Below are 18,897 nucleotides of genomic sequence, written 5' to 3' on the forward strand. Positions count from 1 at the left end.
AGACTATTAAATGGGGAAAGCAGAGTCTCTTCAACAAATGGTGTTGGGAAAAATGGGTTGAAAGATGCAGAAGAATGAAACTGAACCACTGTATTTCACCAAACACAAAAGTAAATTCTAAGTGGATCAAGGACTTGGATGTTAGACCACAAACTATCAGATATTTAGAGGAAAATATTGGCAGAATTCTTTTCCACATAAATTTTAAAGACATCTTCAATGAAACAAATCCAACTGCAAAGAAGACTAAGGCAAGCATAAACCTATGGGACTAAATCAAATTTAAAAGCTTCTGCATATCTAAAAAAAACCACTGCCCAAAACAAGAGACCCCTCACAGAATGGGAGATCATTAAATGCCATATATCAGACAAGAAGCTAATAACCAAAATATATAAAGAGCTTGCCAAACTCAACAACAAGAAAACAAATAACCCCATCCAAAAATGGGGAGAGGACATGGATAGAATATTCACCACAGAAGAGATCCAAAAGGCCGAGAAACACATGAAAAAGTGCTCCAAGTCTCTGATTGTCAGAGAAATGCAAATAAAGACAACAATGAGATACCACTTCATTCCTGTGAGAATGTCATACATCAGAAAAGGTAACAGCAGCAAATGCTGGAGAGGGTGTGGGGTCAAAGGAACCCTCCTACACTGCTGGTGGGAATGTCAATTGGTCCAGCCTCTGTGGAGAACAGTCTGGAGAACTCTCCCAAGGCTGGAAATGGAGCTACCCTATGATCCTGCAATTCCTCTCCTGTGAATATATCCTAAGGAACTCAACACACCCATCCAAAAAGATCTGTATACACATATATTCTTAGCAGCACAATTAGTAATAGCCAAAACCTGGAAGCAACCCAAGTGTCCAACAACAGATGAGTGGCTGAGCAAGTTGTGGTATATATACACAATGGAATACTACTCAGCTATTAAAAATGGTGACTTCACCATTTTCAGCCGATCTTGGATGGACCTTGAAAAATTCATATTAAGTGAAATAAGTCAGAAACAGAAGGATGAATATGGGATAATATCACTCTCAGGCAGAAGTTGAGAAACAAGATCAGAAGAGAAAACACAAGTAGAACCTGAAATGGAATTGGCATATTGCACCAAAGTAAAAGACTGGGGTGGGTGGTTGGGGAGAATACATGTCCAAGAAGGATGACAGAGGACCTAGTGGAGGTTGTATTGTTATATGGAAAAGTGAGAAATGTTATGCATGTACAACCTATTGTATTTACATTTGAATTAATGTAAAACATTCATTCCCCAATAAGGAAATTTAAATAAATAAATAAATAAAATTAAAATCTTCTATACGTTGAAAATAAAATAGAATTAAATAAGTTAGAATAATACCTGGTACATTATAAATGCTCAATTAATTGCCAGCTGTTAATATTATTTGTTTCAATTCTAATTAGTTCTGAGTCACTGACTATGCCAATTTCTCTGCACCTCCACTAATTCAACTGTATAATGTCAGAATCATGTCTGATTTTTTCTAAATTTTAATTTTTATAATCATAAATGTCTTCAAATTACTAAGAAAAATTATGTTAGCTCAGAGAAAGAGGTCAGAGGATGAGGGATAAATACTTAGAATGGCAGGGGAAAAGGGAGAGAGAGAGAACCAAACAGTATCAGGGTCCCTAACAGAGAAAATGATCACTTAGAACAGTATTTTCATATTTGAAATCTGCCTGTTAGATTCTGAAATAAGTTTAGTAAAGAAGATATACAAACCGAGATGTGTCCATGAGACTTTCATTCACACCCAAATGAATATCTTGCGTGGTAAGAAAACAAGGGTGTCCTCCCAGAAGTGCAAAACCTATAATAAGAAAGGATAGAAGAAATTTGAAACAAAAGAACTAATGTAAAAAACAATGGTAGATCTCAGCTAAACTGTCAAAAACTTTTAAGGCTCTTCAACTTCACTAGTAGGGAGTTCCCAGGCTAGGTAAAACCAAGAATCAAGGGCAACAGGTAAAATTTCCTGTACAAGCTTCAACTCTCCTTCAAATGTTTACCCCTTTCTCTGTCCTCTCATTCAGATCCTGGCAACAACAGGACATAACCCTTGGGGGGGGATTTACCTAATTTTGATTCTTTAAAATATATATTGATGTCCATCTATGGTAATGGAAATAGAAACTGTAGTATTCTAATCATGAATTACAGTGGGTTCATGTTCAGTGATAAAAAAGGAGCAAACTACATCCAACATGGATAAATCTCACAAACATCATACTAAATGATTAATAGAGCTAGAACAAGAGAACAGAAACTATATGGTTTTACTTATAGGACCTTATAAGGAGCAACAGGGAAATACAGTGGCAGAAATTATAACAGTAGCTGCTTCTGAAGAGGGTGATCATAGGGAAGGAGTACTGGTGAGCTTCTGAGGGGAGTGACAAGTTTTATATCTTTGTTGAGTTTAAAAGTTACATGTGGGTATATGTATTTTCAGCACTCCATACTTAAGATATATGCATTTCATTGTATGTATGTTGAACCTTAGTTTTAAAAAAAGAAGGGTTTGAAGATAACATAAACATCAAAAAGAAAGAAAGAAAAGAAAAGAAAAGAAAAGAAAAGAAAAGAAAAGAAAAGAAAAGAAAAGAAAAGAAAAGAAAAAAGTAAGCATCAGAATGGCAGTTTTAGGTCACGATGACAACAAAATCAAAGCAACATTCTGTTATTTCATTTAACCACCAAGTAAGACAGAGCTAAGCAACCACTCATATATGATCCTTGCTGTTTTTCCAAGCTTCCTTGGAGTGGAAAGTTAATGCAGACATCAGAGCAGATGAGCATGGTTTCTGCCCCAACATCCCATGGGTCTGAGGAAGAGGACACACACAGGGGTCTGCTCCAAGCCACAGATAACATTGTGGATACAAGCAGAGTCTTATTGTCATACATACTAAGGCCAAGTTATGGGAAATAATGACTTCCAATGAGAACTTTATGATCTCATTTGAGGCAGGTTGAGTGTACAATGTGTCAGAGAACGTATAATGACAAGATAGAAACATCCAGGGAATTTTTGCAATTTTTTCCCTCCTTAATATAATATACCTAATTTATTGGTTGGAAAATATACAACTGTTACAATCTGCTAAGCCCATCTATTTCCCATGAGTAAGAAGAACTTATTGATTGCATGGTGAGTGAATGGGTAGAGAAGATGAGGAGTTATAGACCCATGAGAGAAAAATCTGAACCAAAGAAACACCCCCACTGGAGCCATAACATGGTCAGAATAATATAACTTGAATATAGACTGGTACTAAATGATATTAATCATTTTGTTACGTGTGGTAATGACTTTATAGCTATATAGGCAAATACCCTTATTTCTTTAAAAATTTGCAAGACGTGTACCAGGGCTGGGAAAATAAGTCACTTGGATATTGTGCCTTATTTGCTAGTTGACCCAAGTTCGAGCCCAGCCCTTTCCAACTTAGACAAAGCTTCCAATGGAGAGGAGGGGATACAGATCTCTGGTGGTGGGAATTGTATGAAATTGTTCCCCTCCTATCCCACAATCTTGCCAAACATTATTAAATCACTAATTTAAAAAAAGCAAAAGAAAAGTTGGACCATATTAAAAAAAAAAGAATTCATCAAACTATGTGTTTCTTTGTGCACTTTGGGGTAGGCATGTTACACCTTAATAAAAATGTTACACATAGGCTGGCAAAGTAACCCATCTGGATATTGCACCTGCTTTGCTACGTGTGCCGTCCAATTTTGAGCCATGCACTACATCGGAGGAAACTTTGGAGCTGTGGTGTTTTCTCTCTCTGTCTTCGTCTCTGTCTCTCTCTCTCTATCTGAAAAAGTCAGCCTGTGGGGCAGGGGTGGGGGGGCAGGTGGTGGTGGTGGTGGTGCACATAGTGCAAAGCACAGGACTGGCTCAAGGATCGCAGTTTGAGCCCCCTACTCCCCACCAGGGGGGCCACCTTGCAAGCAGTGGAGCAGGTCTGCAGGTGACTATAAGTCAGCCTGGGGAGGCAAAGCCCCCAGAGATGACAAGTGTGTGTGTGTGTGTGTGTGTGTGTGTGTGTGTGTGTGTGTGTGTGTGTTGCATGAGAAATTTTTATGGCTAGAGGATTGTATACTCTCCCCTGAAACCTAAGTTTGAGATGGAAACCACAGGACCATCTTGTAAGTATCAACCCCATCCTAGAAGCTGGCACAGATCTGGGGCAGTAGTAGGTAGCTTTAATTGCATCCTATTTTCGTTTCTAAACACAAAAGGAATAGGTTTTGATGAAGAAATTGTGCCAAGGGACAACTGTTAAGATGCCCAGTTCCACAATAGAAGTGATCTGCTAATCACTTTGACTGATTTGCCTACTGTCAAGTTTGGCAGGATGCCACATGCAATCAGACCCATGGGTACTTATGGAGGATAATGACGAACCAAGAGGTTTAATGATCATATGTTCCCTTTTCTTGTGTGTTTGCTCTTATTGTTTTCAACTTTCTGCAGGCTCCAGAACATTTCTAAATAGAAGACCATCACTTAACAAAATGCTTAATGGCGCCAATGGAAACAACATTCACTAAAATGAGCATGACTGTTACATGTCTGAATTAAATTAATTGCTTAATAATACATTTAATCAGAGCTTCCAAGGCTGGGCCTGCCATTTACTACCTGTGGGCCCTTTATTTAACCCCTTTCTGCTTCTTCCTCAATAGCCTTCCCTTCATAGAGTCACAGTGAGGATTAAGTGACAGAATCCATGTAATTACTGTTGAGCACTTGGCACTGGGCCCACACCCAAAGGCTTATGAAATGTTCACTCCTGGTTTTCCTAGTGGCTTAACTACCTCACTGTATGCGAATGGTAAAAATTGAGTATTGACTCGGAAGCTCACCTAGGAGGGTGCCAACTGCTATGCATGTGACCTGGGTTCCAGCTTGGCCCCCATAGTCCTGGGAAGCTTCTGTGCTGTGTTGTCTTTCTCTCTCTCCTCTACCTCTCTATCTCTCCCTTTCCATCTTAAAAAAAAAAAAAAAAAAAAAAGTCTGCCTGAAGTAGTGATGCCCTGATGGTAACAAAGAAAAATCACTTCTCCAGGGATATTTGCTGCCAGACTTACAACCTCTGAACACAGGGAAGTAGTAGAAAATGAAACTACTAAAAATGATGCTTTTTTTTTTCATGTAGTTCTAAAATTTTCATTGTGGTAACATCAGTTTTCTTTTTTTTTTCTTTTTAAATTTTTTTCCCTATTTACTTATTCCCTTTTTTTTGCCCTAAAATTTTCATTGTGGTAACATCAGTTTTCTTTTCTTTTTTTCTTTTTTTTAAATTTTTTTCTATTTACTTATTCCCTTTTGTTGCCCTTGTTGTTTTATTGTTGTAGTTATTATTGTTATCGTCGTTGTTGGATAGGACAGAGAGAAATGGACAGAGGAGGGGAAGACAGAGAGGGGGAAAGAAAGAGAGACAGACCTGCTTCACCGCCTGTGAAGCGACTCCCCTGCAGGTGGGGAGCTGGGGGCTCGAACCGGGATACTTGATCCGGTCCTTGCGCTTTGCGCCACATGCGCTTAACCTGCTGCGCTACCACCCGACTCCCTGTGACATTAGTTTTCAAGGCTGTATGTTAAGAACATATATCAGAAAGAGGTGTGAAAAAGAAAAATAATAATTTAAAAAAAAACTTAAAATTGGTGTATTGCACCAAAGTAAAAGACTCTGGGGTGGGAGGGAGAGTGCAGGTCCTGGAACAGGATGACAGAGGACCTAATGGGGCTGTATTGTTATGTGGAAAACTGAGAAATGTTATGCATGTACAAACTATTGTATTTACTGGCGACTGTAAAACATTAAGCCCCCAATAAAGGAAAAAAATGTAAAAAAAAAAAAAAAAAAAGACCTACAAAAAAAACCTTAAAATTGAGAAATGTCTATGTATCAATCGAATCTTTTCTTGACTTAAGAGAACACTTAAGAGCTCAAAGCAGGTTAGGGAGACAGCTTAATGGTTATGCAAATGATTTTCATGCCTGAGGTTCAAAGGTGCTAGGTATCTCCAGCACCACCATAAACCAGAGCTGAGTAATGCTCTTGTTAAAAAAAAAAAAAGTCACAATAAGATAAATGAAATATATTGTTCAACGAATCAAAACAAATTATTCTGTCCTATTCACAAAAGACCAGGTTTGGGAGCTGGGAAATGAACCCCACTGGGGTAGAGCACACACTTGGCCAAGTGGAGGAACCTGGGTTCACCAACCCCACCCCCACCCCCACCCCCACCCCACAAGTAATCATGCAAATGGAAAACCTCACAACTGGTGGAGCACTGCTGTGGTGCCTCCCTTTCTCTACCTCTTTTTCTTTCCTCCTTTATCTGAAAAAAAAAATCTTTGCATGCTAATTACAACTAAATGCCAATTAAAAAAATTTTTAAAGGCCCGGTTTGGCAGGAAGCAGAATTTGAGTGTTAGTGCCTGGTTTATGCAATATTCATTTCCCTCTCACTGTATATGTCAGACGTCATCATGAGCTCTCAAAGGATCCAGCTTTAAAGAGCAAAACATTTTCATCTGTTTTCTTCCTAGTTCCTTAAATATTAGATGACACCTTACATATCTCCCTCCCCCCCCACACACACCTTCCTTCTCTCGAAGAAGAAAGGAAACTGCATTAGTAATAACAGCAATTTGAGATCTGAGTCCTGGTACTATGTGTATTAATTGAGTGAATTTAGAAAATCATTTAGTCTCTCTGAACTGCATTTTGTTATGTATTTGATGAACCTTGTTCATGATCATTACAAACAAGAATCACATGTCGCTATTACTTTCATCCAAGACTTAGAAGCTCTGATGCTTATAAGTAGGATGAAATACTTGAAGAATCACCTAATGTCTTTTAATACGTGGTGCCTACTCCTCTATCTTATCCATTTGCCCACTTGGGCAGTCAGATTATTGATTCAGGGGAGAGAGATCTGATAGAGCAGAACTGCAGAGGGAAAGAAAAGAGGTAATGTGAGGCTTGTGAGTTTCAAAATAGACTTTTGGAAACTCATTACAGAGATAATAGTTTGAAGGAAAAAAATAAAAAAGAAAGAAAGAAAATTTCCATTTCAACAGCCTAGGATTGCAGACACAAATAGCAGCTTTGAAAGAATCCAGTGGGTAGTCAGAGCTATCTTCTCCTCTTGCTTTACTGCCTGGTTTCTGACACAAAGAATTGGAAGGGAAGATGAGGAACTAGAGAGAAAACAACAGAAATAAGCATTGAGGGGCCTTTGGCACTGCCCTCTCTCTGCCAGGCCAAGTACTGAAAGGTGGAGGACATGATGATAATTTCAGATGAGTTTGGGGGAACCTAGAGTAAATAACACCCAGGTCTTACTTTTAAGAATAGTTTTAAGAGGCAGCAAGTGTTACAACACTCTTGGGCACCCAGTACAAGGAAGGAACCATAGAGATACCCTAGCAGTATCTCTGTGCCCAGTGTGGAGATCTGCCAAGAGGCCAAAGGAATCAAGTGAAGAAATATCTCAGGAGCCAGGGATGTGGTTCAGGTAGAGCACGAACTTCACATGCATGAGGTACAACTGGGTTTACCCCCCAACACCTGCCCTGGTCTCAAAGAAAAGAAAAAAACACTGAGGTTTAGTGATAAATGCATCCAAGGCTCAGCGGACTGCAGAAACCCCATAAAATTCCATAATGGACATTGCATGGAGATGTCCTAATGGCCAGTGATCAGGTCTCCATAACCCTAGATGCCTCAGCATTCATTTACTCTCCAGGACTTAACTATGACTGTAGAGAAAGGGAGAGGGGACCTTATTTGAAAAGGCAAACCCTGAACCAACTGAGGAGTGCCTCATCTATACAGATTAGTTTTCCACCATCCAACAAAACTGGTGCAAATAAAAGAGATAGAGAGAGAGAGAGATCTTTACATATCAAAAACAAAGTTCTCACTTTTTCCCCCTGTCATCACAAGGGCTTCACCACTCCAGTTTGACTTTCAAATAGAAAATGAGACAGAGAGCCAGGAGGAAACATGCCACAGAACCAAAGTTTCCTCCAATGAAACAGGAATAGGGCTCAAACATGGATAATTATGCATAGGATCATACTTACGTCTGGTTCCCAAGAGTTTGAGACCTGAGCATTTATGTCCACTTATATAAATTTGGTATTGAACATGAAGAGTTATTTGAGACTTTTACTCCAATCTTCATGGAATTCCCACAATTAAAGCTAACCTCTGGGAGTCGGGCGGTAGCACAGCCGGTTAAGCGCAGGTGGCACGAAGTGCAAGGACCAGATCAAGGATCCCGGTTTGAGCCCCGGCTCCCCACCTGCAGGGGAGTCGCTTCACAGGTGGTGAAGCAGGTCTGCAGGTATCTGTCTTTCTCTCCCCCTCTCTGTCTTCCCCTCCTCTCTCCTTTTCTCTCTGTCCTATCTAACAACGACAACAATAATAACAACTACAACATTAAAAACAAGAGCAACAAAAGGGAAAGTAAATAAATAATTAATTTAAAAAAGCTAACCTCTCTGTAGTTTCCAGAATTAGAAAGATCATTCACAAGCTAGCACTGCAACTCCTAGCAATAATGTTTTCCCTCTGTGGTTGCTAAAGAGACAGACAAGTTTCCCTCCACCACCACCACCCTTCTCCCCCCATCCACACACACACACACACACACACACACACACACACACACACACTGGGCTACTCCTCTAACCCAAGTGCATGTTTGTCTATAGACTCACCTGTTTCTGTGGACAGTCTTGTTCGAGTACTTCTTTTCTCAAAAATCATGCCTAAGGACTTCCCTTGCAATAAAGGCAAATACTGAAAATCAAAGACAAGAATGTAATTGTAACAGAATATTTTTATATCTAGTATCAAGGATTATGTTTTTAAAACTTACTCTATCAGAAAATGCAGACTAATTAATCACTGCTTCCAAATAAGGGATCAGAATGTTATTTTTTAAAAAGTGAATTTGAAATGTGTTTGTGTCCTACAGAAATGGAGAAAGACAACAAGGATAGCCAAAGTTTAGTGACTGAAAGAAAATATCACTGGTCCTCTAAGTTCGGCTTGAACACTACTATTACATTACTATTTTATGTGGGGACACCTTCTTACTTAAATTCACGGAAATCCTTTCAGTGTTCAATGACCTTGAAGTTACTTGGTTCAAAAGTGGATTTTCCCCCCTCAGCTAAGATGTCACTGTGTCATACTATGTGGCATGAAGACTCCTAATGAGGCAACCTACCCCAGGGTTTTTTTTTTTTTTTTTTTCTTTTTTAACCAGAGCACTCTCAGCTCTGGTTTATGGTATTTCGGGGGATTGAACCTGGGACTCTGGAGTCTCAGGCATGAGAGTCTCCTTGCATAACCATTATGCTATCTACCCCTGCCCCTGCCCTTGCCCCAGATTTTGAGGTGCACTTTCACCACACATCTTTGTGGGAGTGCAAATGCTTTGTTTCTGGAAGTTGTTTGGAAACAATCTGGAAAGTCTGGATGTGAGGTGGGGTTCTTCTTCCTTCCTCTCCTATAGATGGGCTTTCTGATAGGACGAGTTCTGGAACAAAATGGCTTCCTGTGAACTAACCTTACACACACACACATGCACACGCACACGCACACGCACACACACACACGTCTTGGATATTTTCTCCCTACTTCAGGTTTTCTATTTGTTCCTAGACATTTGGGAAGCTAGTGAACTAGATAAGCAAATCGAGGCTGCATTATAAAACTTTCTCATCCTGAAAGCAGTTCGTTAAAAAAATCTTTTCAACAAGCTTAGAATACTAAAATGCTTTCACAATGAAGTAGTCTAAATGAAGCCACTGCATTAATTCTGCATGCTTCACTCCTAAATTGCTCATAATGCAGAATAATGCTTCTAACTAAGCACCACAGACCATCTCTTCTACTTGGTTACCATTCAATTGTTTGTTAATTTAGGAAACATTAACACTATCACATTATTGTGAACTTTTGACATTATCCTAATGATCAAATTTCTAATATGCACCCACAACTGAAATTTATTGCTAGGAAAAAGTGTCATCTTTATTTTTAACTTGATACACAGAGAATAGAAAGTATACGAAATAAAATGTTTCCAGACAAATAGTCTCTTAGGTTCTGATCCAGTTAATACTGAATTTCAGCATTCCACATGAAAGAAGTGCAATGAGTTGTCACTGCATAACTGATTTTTATGTGCCTGTACTCTTGGTGAGAATCAATTACCTCCACTGTGTGCTTTCATTACTTAGCTACTCATTAGGAATTTTAATGTATTTTTTTCTCCCTCTTTCTTTGGAAATGCTGTCTTTAAAAAGCCAGACTGGCAATAATGGAAGATGAAAACATTATAGACCTCTCCTTTTTGTTTTATCCTGTGTTTTAGATCTGCTGATAGCCATAGCATGTACTTAATTTCTTCTCCTGTGAAGTCTTTTAGAGTGAGGAGATCACGACCCTTCAGCTGTACTTTATTTTGTAGTGGTTGTCCAGATCTGTGGAAAAGGAAAAACATAAAATATGTATTTAGGAAAAATATATGCACTATGGTAATCTATGGTAATTCACTGTTTTATTCTTGAAACAAAACATTAGCAAGTCATGTGTAGTTTCACATGTCTCTGCAAAGCATTACTTCATTGAAATTGATAATGGCTGTTGTTCACATTTTTTCTTTTCTTTTCTTTTTTCTTTATTGGGGGGATTAATGGTTTACAGTTGACAGTAAAATGCAGTACTTTGTGCATTTATAACATTTCTCAGTTTTCTCCTCTAGGTCCTCCTCTGCCATCATGTTCCAGGACTTGAACCCTCTCCCCGACCCCAGAGTCTTTTACTTTGATACAGTACACCAAAACATTTACATTTTAAATACTCTGTACTTTGGATGTTGAGAGAAAAGATTTTCAGGAAAGAGAGTGAATTCTTTTTGTTTGTATGAAGATTTGCATATTTTTTATTTTTATTTATAAAATGGAAACACTGACAGAACCATAGGAGAAGAGGGTACAATTCCCACCACCAGAACTCCGTATCTCATTTGTGTATTTTTTATAAGAATGACAGAGACAAGAGCATTGCTTAGTTATAGCACATGGCAGTGCTGGGAATTGAACCTAGGGCTACTGTCTTCCCGTGTCTACATGTCTTGTGTTCTAAAACAGCTAGTTACCCAATCCAAAAGGTTGAATTCTTACTTACTGCAAATAACAATATGTCATTTACTAGTCATGCTACTTTGCTTAACCTCTCTCTTACCCAAAACTTCTCATTTAGAAAATGAGTCACTAATTTGATAGAGTTGTTGTGAAGATGAGATGATATAATACATGGACATCAGGCCGTGTCTGGCATATTAATAAGTACTTGACAAATTTTAGCTTTTATTATTATTATTACTGAAATGAGTAGCTCATACAAACAGAATTTAGAATGTACATGTAGTAGAAAACAACTTCATTCCTCTTACTCTACTACCTTTCAAGTCTGTTCTTGAAGATTTGTTCTTTTTTTTTCATTTCTGTATTGGGGGATTCATGTTTTCCATTCAACAGGAAATACAATAGTTTGTACATGCATAACATTCCCCAGTTTTCCGTATAACAATACAACCCCCACTAGGTCCTCTGTCATCCTTCTTGGCTGAAGATTTGTTCTTATTCCACATGAGAAAGAATTTCACAGGAGGCAGAGAGAAGGAAGAAACAAGTCTGCTACATGTGGTGCCTGGGATCAAACTTGGAACCTTAGGCATGAAAGTCTGATGTTCTACCGGTTGCGCTATTTCCCCAGTCACAGGATATCTGTTCTTTACTTGTCCCTACTCAAATATAATGGGCCATGGGACTTTTCTTGTTAACTTTCAGAATTTTTTTTTAATAGAAACTCCTCTGCTTATTTTATTCTCTCAACAAGTCTCAGTAAAATAATGAGTAATTATGTTTATTTTTACTTCAAGAAATGTACTGCAAGATAATACAAGTTCCTCTCCCACTCATTTCACCTACTTCTAGCTGGGCCATCAACTGTTTATTGTATTTCTTTGCCTTCAGTTCTTCCAAGTAAAGACAAGGGAAGCTGGGCAAAGTCTAACTCTGCTCTAGCGTTTGTGTAGGTATTTGAGACAGATTCATTTTCTTCTTGGGAGGGATTGAGAGCCCTTGGAAAACTCATGCTCAGAAATTTTTCTTTCTTTCTTCTTTTTTAAATTTTTTTATTTGCCACCAGTGTTATTGCTGGGCTTGGTACCAGCATGATGAATCCACTGCTCCTGGCAGCCATTTTTCCCCTTCCCCCCACTCCTCTAATTTTTACTAGATACGACAGAGAAAAATTGAGAGAGGACAGGGAGATAGAAAGAGGGAGAGATAGGCAGATACCTGCAGACCTGCTTCACCGCTCATGAAATGGAACCCCCTGCAGGTGGGGAGCCAGGGCTCGAACCCCAGTCCTTATGCTTAGTAATAATGTGCACTTAACCAGGTGTACCACCACCCAGCCCCCCTCCCCAGGAATTTGTCACAGCAGTCTTTGATGGTGGATAATTACATTTTCTCTGGCATCCAAGGGAACATATCTAAACTTTTTTTGTTGTGCTCTTCGCACTCCTGGAGGTCCCTTCATGGTATGCAACAATCCCATTCTAAGTCTTCACTGCACATTAGTTCAGGGGAACACAAGAGACAGGTCCTTCCCATCTCTACTCCCTTCTCGTTCTATCATCTAAACAGCTAGCCAGCCAGTACCTCTTATTTTAGCTTTCTAGTTATAAACCTGACATCAGGGCATTGTGTCCACAAACTCTCCCACTGGAGAGACTGGTACCATTGGAGCCACTTTCCCTAGTCTTGAGATAAGGGGAAACTATACATCTATGTATACTTTATATACAATGGTAATATTTCAAAAATGCTTTTCTAATATATAACCTGTCTTGGTTTGTACAATTTACTTAAGAAGCTGGAGGTGGTCACCAATGGGTGGTAGAATTAATTCTTGTAGATTTACATCTCACTTTGGAATAAGGGAAAAGTCAACACCTACTGGGCCCAAGCAGAAGTGGAGAAAGAGTCACATTTTAATATTCTGCATCAGCACAAGAGCAACACTTATTGTTCAAAATAATCAATATGGCGTTGGTGGTATAGTGGTGAGCATAGCTGCCTTACAAAATAATCAATATGTAAATATACAGCATGTTTTGCTGCTAAGTTTTTAGACTAGACCATCATTTTCTTCCTACTTCTGAAATCTTAGATTTCTTTTTTAAATATTTTATTTATTTAATTTGACTTGATTTGATAGCACAAACAGAATTTGAGAGGGAAGGAGGAAATAGAGAGGGAGAGAGACAGAGACACCTGCAGCACTGCTTCACCACTTATGAAGCTTCCCCTCTGCAAATAGAGATCAGGGGTTTGAACCTGGGTCCTTGCACATTGGTAATGTGTGCACTCAACTAGTTGTACAACGGCCCAGCCCGGTAAAATCTTAGAAAACTATATCTAAGATCTGAATAGTACTCAACAACTTTAACTTTAGAAGTGCGGCATTTATGGAAAACTTTTGCTTTTATGTATGTATCAATAGCTTGGTTGTGATATGTTTAATTGTGATAATATTAAGCAATACTCAGGATACACAAGCACCTAGGTTGTAACAGAGTAAATATACTTTTACTAATGTGCATGAATTTTCAAGGTCATTTGCATCCATCTGACAGGTTTAACATGTTTGGCCTGGAACAGAAGCATGACAGTTTAATCTCTCCCAATTCAATTTCAGGCAGCTTTGAAAATATTTTTCTTCTGTAATAAGGTCCAAGCAACATAAAAATCATAGAAGATAAACTCTCCTTACTCTGTGCCTTACAATAACACATTAATATCCCATGGGTTAAGACTTTCTTCAATGTTATTTTAAAAATAAATATAGTAATTCCTCTCTCCCACCCCCTTTCTCTCTCTCTCTCTCTCTCTCTCTCTCTCTCTCTCTCTCTCTCTCATCAAAACATTGCTCAGCTCTGGGTTATGGTGGTGCTGGGGACAGAACCTGGGACCTTAGAGCCTCAGTTAAGAAAGTCGTTTACGGAGGTCAGGCAGTAAGTAGCGTAGCAGGCTAAGTGCATATGGCCCAAAGCACAACAACCAGTGCAAGGATCCCAGTTCAGGCCCCGGGCTTCCCACCTGCAGGGGGTCGCTTCACAAGCAGTGAAGCAGGTCTGCAGGTGTCTATCTTTCTCTCCCCCTCTCTGTTTTCCCTTCCTCTCTACATTTCTCTGTCCTATCCAACAACAACTACATCAATAACAATAATAACCACAACAATGATAAAACAAGGGCAACAAAAAGGGGAAAAAGATAGCCTCCAGGAGCAGTGGATTCCTGGTGCAGGCACTGAGCCCCAACAATAATTCTGGAAGCAAAAAAAAAAAGTCATTTACATATCCACTATACAATTTCCCCACCCCAGTCTTCTGATACTATTTTGAAAGGAGACAACTCTGCTTCCTAAGATTCAAGAAATTTGGAACACATTACTCTGCTGTTGAACTCAAATGTCCAAGGGAAAAAAAGTGAGTTGATCTGAGGTCTTATTTTTTTTGCCTAAAGCTCAAGCTCAGACTCCTAGTTGTTTTGGAACCCACAGAAGCTGGGTTTCCAAACTACTCTTCTTAGTAATTCAACTCCAGCCTATGTAGAGTTGTGTTATATCTGTGCCCTTCTAAACACCCATAGGACTATAATTTTTTTTCTTTTTTTCTTTCAATTTTTCTTTTTTTGTGTATTTATTTATTCCCTTTTTGTTGCCCTTGTTGTTTTATTATTGTAGCTATTATTGTTGTCTGTCTTCGTTGTTGGATAGGACAGAGAGAAATGGAGAGAGGAGGGGAAGACAGAGGAGGGGATAGAAAGAGAGACACCTGCAGACCTGCTTGTGAAGCGACTCCCCTGCAGGTGGGGAGCTAGGGGCTCAAACCGGGATCCTTACACCAGTCCTTGCACTTTGTGCCACATGGGCTTAACCCGCTGCGGTACCGCCCAACTCCCCCCCCCCTTTTTTGTATATTAACACCATTCCTGCCATCAAAAGTCTATGTCCTTACCCTCACTCCCCTGTAGTGAAGCTGAAAATCTACCCTCAGCCTCCACCCAGAGTTTTTACTGTGGTGCAGTGGGACTACAATTTTCATTTGAGAGATTATTATAGATTATAGGATCTCAGAGAAAAAAAAGAAGTGGAAATGAAAATGCTAAAAGCAACTAGATCCCATATCCTTTGTAAGAAATAAAATAGGAAAATAAGGGTGGAGTCAATATTTTTAAATTATATCAAAAATCACTGACTTCCAGTTCTAGTTATCCAAACACAAAACAGGCTGAGGATAGAAAAAAGTCTCTGAGGCATCCTCAGATTAGTCTTTATCCATTCAGAAGCTTCTAAGTTGGAGATGGGGTTAGGTTTGGGTTCAGAGGTAGGGTTCAGGTTCTGCTGTTGGGATCACATTGTGAGATGATGCTCTTGTTATCTCACCACTAGCAAGGCCGAGTTTAACAGTAGGAAGAAGACACACTCATCCTGCTTGAATCTTCTCTCCTTTCCAGACCTTTCAGTTTCAGATTTATATAGCAATAGAAATCTTACTTCACATTCACATTCTTTGTTCCCAGATAGAAATATTGAGACAGAGAAAGAAAGAAAGAAAGAAAGAAAGAAAGAAAGAAAGAAAGAAAGAAAGAGGAAGAAAACATAGCACCAAAACCTCTCACATTGCAGTAGAAGCCAGACTCAAATCCTGGGTCATGCTCATAGCAAAGCAGCTCACTATCCAATTTTAAGTGCTGTAGTGTCTTTCCTTCTGTCTCTCTATTTCTGTCTTCCTCCCTTTCTGTCTTAAAATGAAAAAAAAAAAAAAAAAGAGTTGGCCTGGAGCAAGGGAAAATACAGGATGACCAATATGTTGTAGTTTGGTGGCACAACCAAGGACTCATTAGTGGATCTAATAAACAATTTGGTGGTTGGTGAGATGTGCTGACACCTATCTTCGGGAGATGTGAAATTGTACCATGTGACAACAACGATCTTGTGAAACAACATCTTCTCTTTTAAATAGAAAGACTTCTGCATCTGCAGAAAAGTGTGGAACTGTAAATAGCCATTAAATCTAAAGCAGTACAAAGCTTTAGATTTAATCATCAGTGGGAAAAGTCACAATTTTCTCGTGAGTTTTGAAGATTTGTATCAAAGTATTTACAAATACACAGGGGAAGACTGGGGAGATAGTATAGTGGGTATGTAGGAAGATTTTAGTGTCTCAGACAACAAAGTCTCCAGGTTCAATTCCCAGCACCATCCGAAGCCAAGGTTTCTTTTATTTTCTTTTCTTTTCTTTTATTTATTTTTAACCAGAGCACTGTTCAGCATTAGCTGATGGTGGTGCAGGGGATTGAACCTGGGACTTCTGAGCCTCAGGCATGAGAGACTCTTTGCATAACCATTATGCTATCTACCCCTGAAAATTTTATATTATTATTATTATTATTACTAGCCAAAGTTTAGACATGCTCTAGTAACAAAACAAACAAATGCATAGGGGAATGAAAAAATAATAAAATTTCTATACACTGAGTACACTGTAATTTAAAGCATTAGAAACTTCAAGACATAAACTAGCATGAGCAGTTTGACAGTGCGTTTCATTTTCTATCGCTTATTATACAGAGGAAGCATCTTTTCTGTTTTTTTGTGAACTTTCATACTCCTTTCTCTTTGTTAACATTTGGTTTTACTTGTTTATTTGTTTTGCCATCAGAGTTAATATCCTGGGTTCAGTATACCACACTCAGTGGCCTTTTTTTTTTTTTCCTTTTGACAGAGGGAAAGAGACTAATGAAGGAAGTGAAGGAGAGATTCCTTTCCTGATTTGTTGAAAGTAGCTTGGCTTGACCATCACTTTTTTTTTTCCATAAAAATGTATCACAAATGTTTACAATCTTACATTTATTTGCTTGTTGCTTTCTTCTCATTTTTTCCACTGGATTGTCTGACCCATGATGCCAGGAATCCTGCCTGTTTTATTGACTAATATGTACCCAAATGCTTATTGTAATATCTGCGATGCAATAGATATTCAGTAAATCTTAAGTAAATGGGTGAATAATAAAAGTATGCCTCTGGGGCAGTAAACAATTCTTTAAAAGATTTTTTTAACTTTTATTTATTTAATTTGATAGGTCAGAGGGAAATTGAGAGGGACAAGGCAACCAGGAGGTGGCACACCTAGTTAAATTCACACATTACAGTGTGCAAGGACTCAGGTTCAAGTCCCTGGTCCGCACCTGCAGGGGGAAAGCTTCACAAGTAATGAAGCAAGGCTGCAGGTGTCTCTCTGTCTCTCTTCCTCTCTATCTCTCCCTCCCCTCTCAATTTCTCTTTGTCTCTATCCATTAATTAATTCATCAAAAAGAAATTGAGAGGGAAGGGGAGAAAAGGGAAGAGAGAGAGAAACAGCTTCACCTGCAGACCTGCTTCACAGCTTGTGAACCTTCCCCCCTGCCTCCTGCAGGTGGGGTCTGAGGATTTGAACCCTGGTCCTTGTGCCTGGTAATATATGTACTGAACTAGGTGCTCCACGGCGCGGCCCAGGGCAGGAATCAATTTGTAGAAGTAATTCAGTAGATTTCAGGGGGTGAATTTAGAGAGATTCAACCACAATGGACTTCAGTGTCCTGAAGAAGGTCTGATAATGAAGAAAGACACCAGGAGCCACTAACAAAATTAAGGCGAAAGCAGGTAGAGGCTATGGCCTAGGCTGATCAGAAGACATAATAATCATGGAGGACAAGGCCAGCAAAATAGCTCACCTGAATACCTGGTAGTGTGCCTGCTTGTTTTGCCATGCACATGACTCAGGTTCAAACTCAACCCCCACCACATTGGAGGAAGTTTCAGTACTATGGTGTCTCTCTCACTCTCTCTCTCTATATATATATCTGGAAAAGTTAACTACCAGAAATGAAATCTGAGTAAAGGCGAGTCTATATATATATCTGGAAAAGTTAACTACCAGAGATGAAATCTGAGTAAAGGCGAGAGAGAGAGAGAGAGAGAGAGAGGGAGAAACGGGGGGGAGAGAAAGAGGGACTGTGATCTAATTTGTCATTAAAGTTGAAGTAGTCCTGGGCCAAAGAGAAAGCTCACAGTGTAGGGCATGTGCCTTACCATGTTCACAGTCCAGGTTCAAGCCCCAGCGCTACATAGAAGGTGCCATGGCAAAGGAGGAAGTTCCAGTGCTGTGGTCTCTCTCTGTCTCTGTCTCTCTGAATGAAAAACCGGCCCAGAACAGTGATACAATACATGCAAAAAGCCTCAATTCCATAAATAAAGAAATAAAGTTGAAATCCCCTAAGCCCCAACTACTCTAGTATGGTATCTGCACTAGTGAGAACAATAGCTGGACACGTTCATGTGAAACAAGAGAATTACAACTTTTAATTCTAAACACAGCAGTCTGAGCCAAGTGTAGAATCTTGAGAAAGATATTAAGAGAAACTTCAGGGACTGGTTTCTGCCCACGGCAAAATGGTCACTGAATCTGAAGTATAGTTATAGAGAATGTGATTGGCCTTTTTGGACAGAGTAAATTCCCAGAGTTCTTGAGGAAGATTGAGTGAAACTAGTTACTGTATGTCTGATCAAACCAGCATGTGATAGCTAAAGTGATTAACTGTAATTTTAATTACACCCCAACTGGTAAAAGGGGATCATATGGTTTACATCATAAACAAAATCATTACAGTAAGTAGTCACCACATTTTCCAATTCTG

At 39.2% G+C, this 18,897-nt stretch overlaps 2 protein-coding genes across 2 annotated transcripts in view; both read right to left on the bottom strand.

Annotated features, from left to right (window-relative positions):
• The window catches only part of TSPAN7 (tetraspanin 7), a 316,558-nt gene that overhangs the window by 184,110 nt on the left and 113,551 nt on the right, over nucleotides 1-18,897 (bottom strand). The gene's annotated exons all lie outside the window — the stretch shown is intronic.
• OTC (ornithine transcarbamylase) overlaps nucleotides 1-18,897 on the bottom strand; it is a 79,189-nt gene that overhangs the window by 51,746 nt on the left and 8,546 nt on the right. Inside the window, exons 2-4 of the mRNA XM_007523215.3 lie at nucleotides 10,428-10,566; nucleotides 8,791-8,872; nucleotides 1,758-1,845 (exon numbers count right to left, since the gene is read on the bottom strand). Coding sequence (XP_007523277.1) covers nucleotides 1,758-1,845; nucleotides 8,791-8,872; nucleotides 10,428-10,566 — 309 coding nt within the window. The remainder of the gene's footprint in view (nucleotides 1-1,757; nucleotides 1,846-8,790; nucleotides 8,873-10,427; nucleotides 10,567-18,897) is intronic.

This window comes from Erinaceus europaeus, chromosome X (genome assembly GCF_950295315.1).
Source record: "Erinaceus europaeus chromosome X, mEriEur2.1, whole genome shotgun sequence".
Lineage (NCBI taxonomy): Eukaryota > Metazoa > Chordata > Mammalia > Eulipotyphla > Erinaceidae > Erinaceus > Erinaceus europaeus.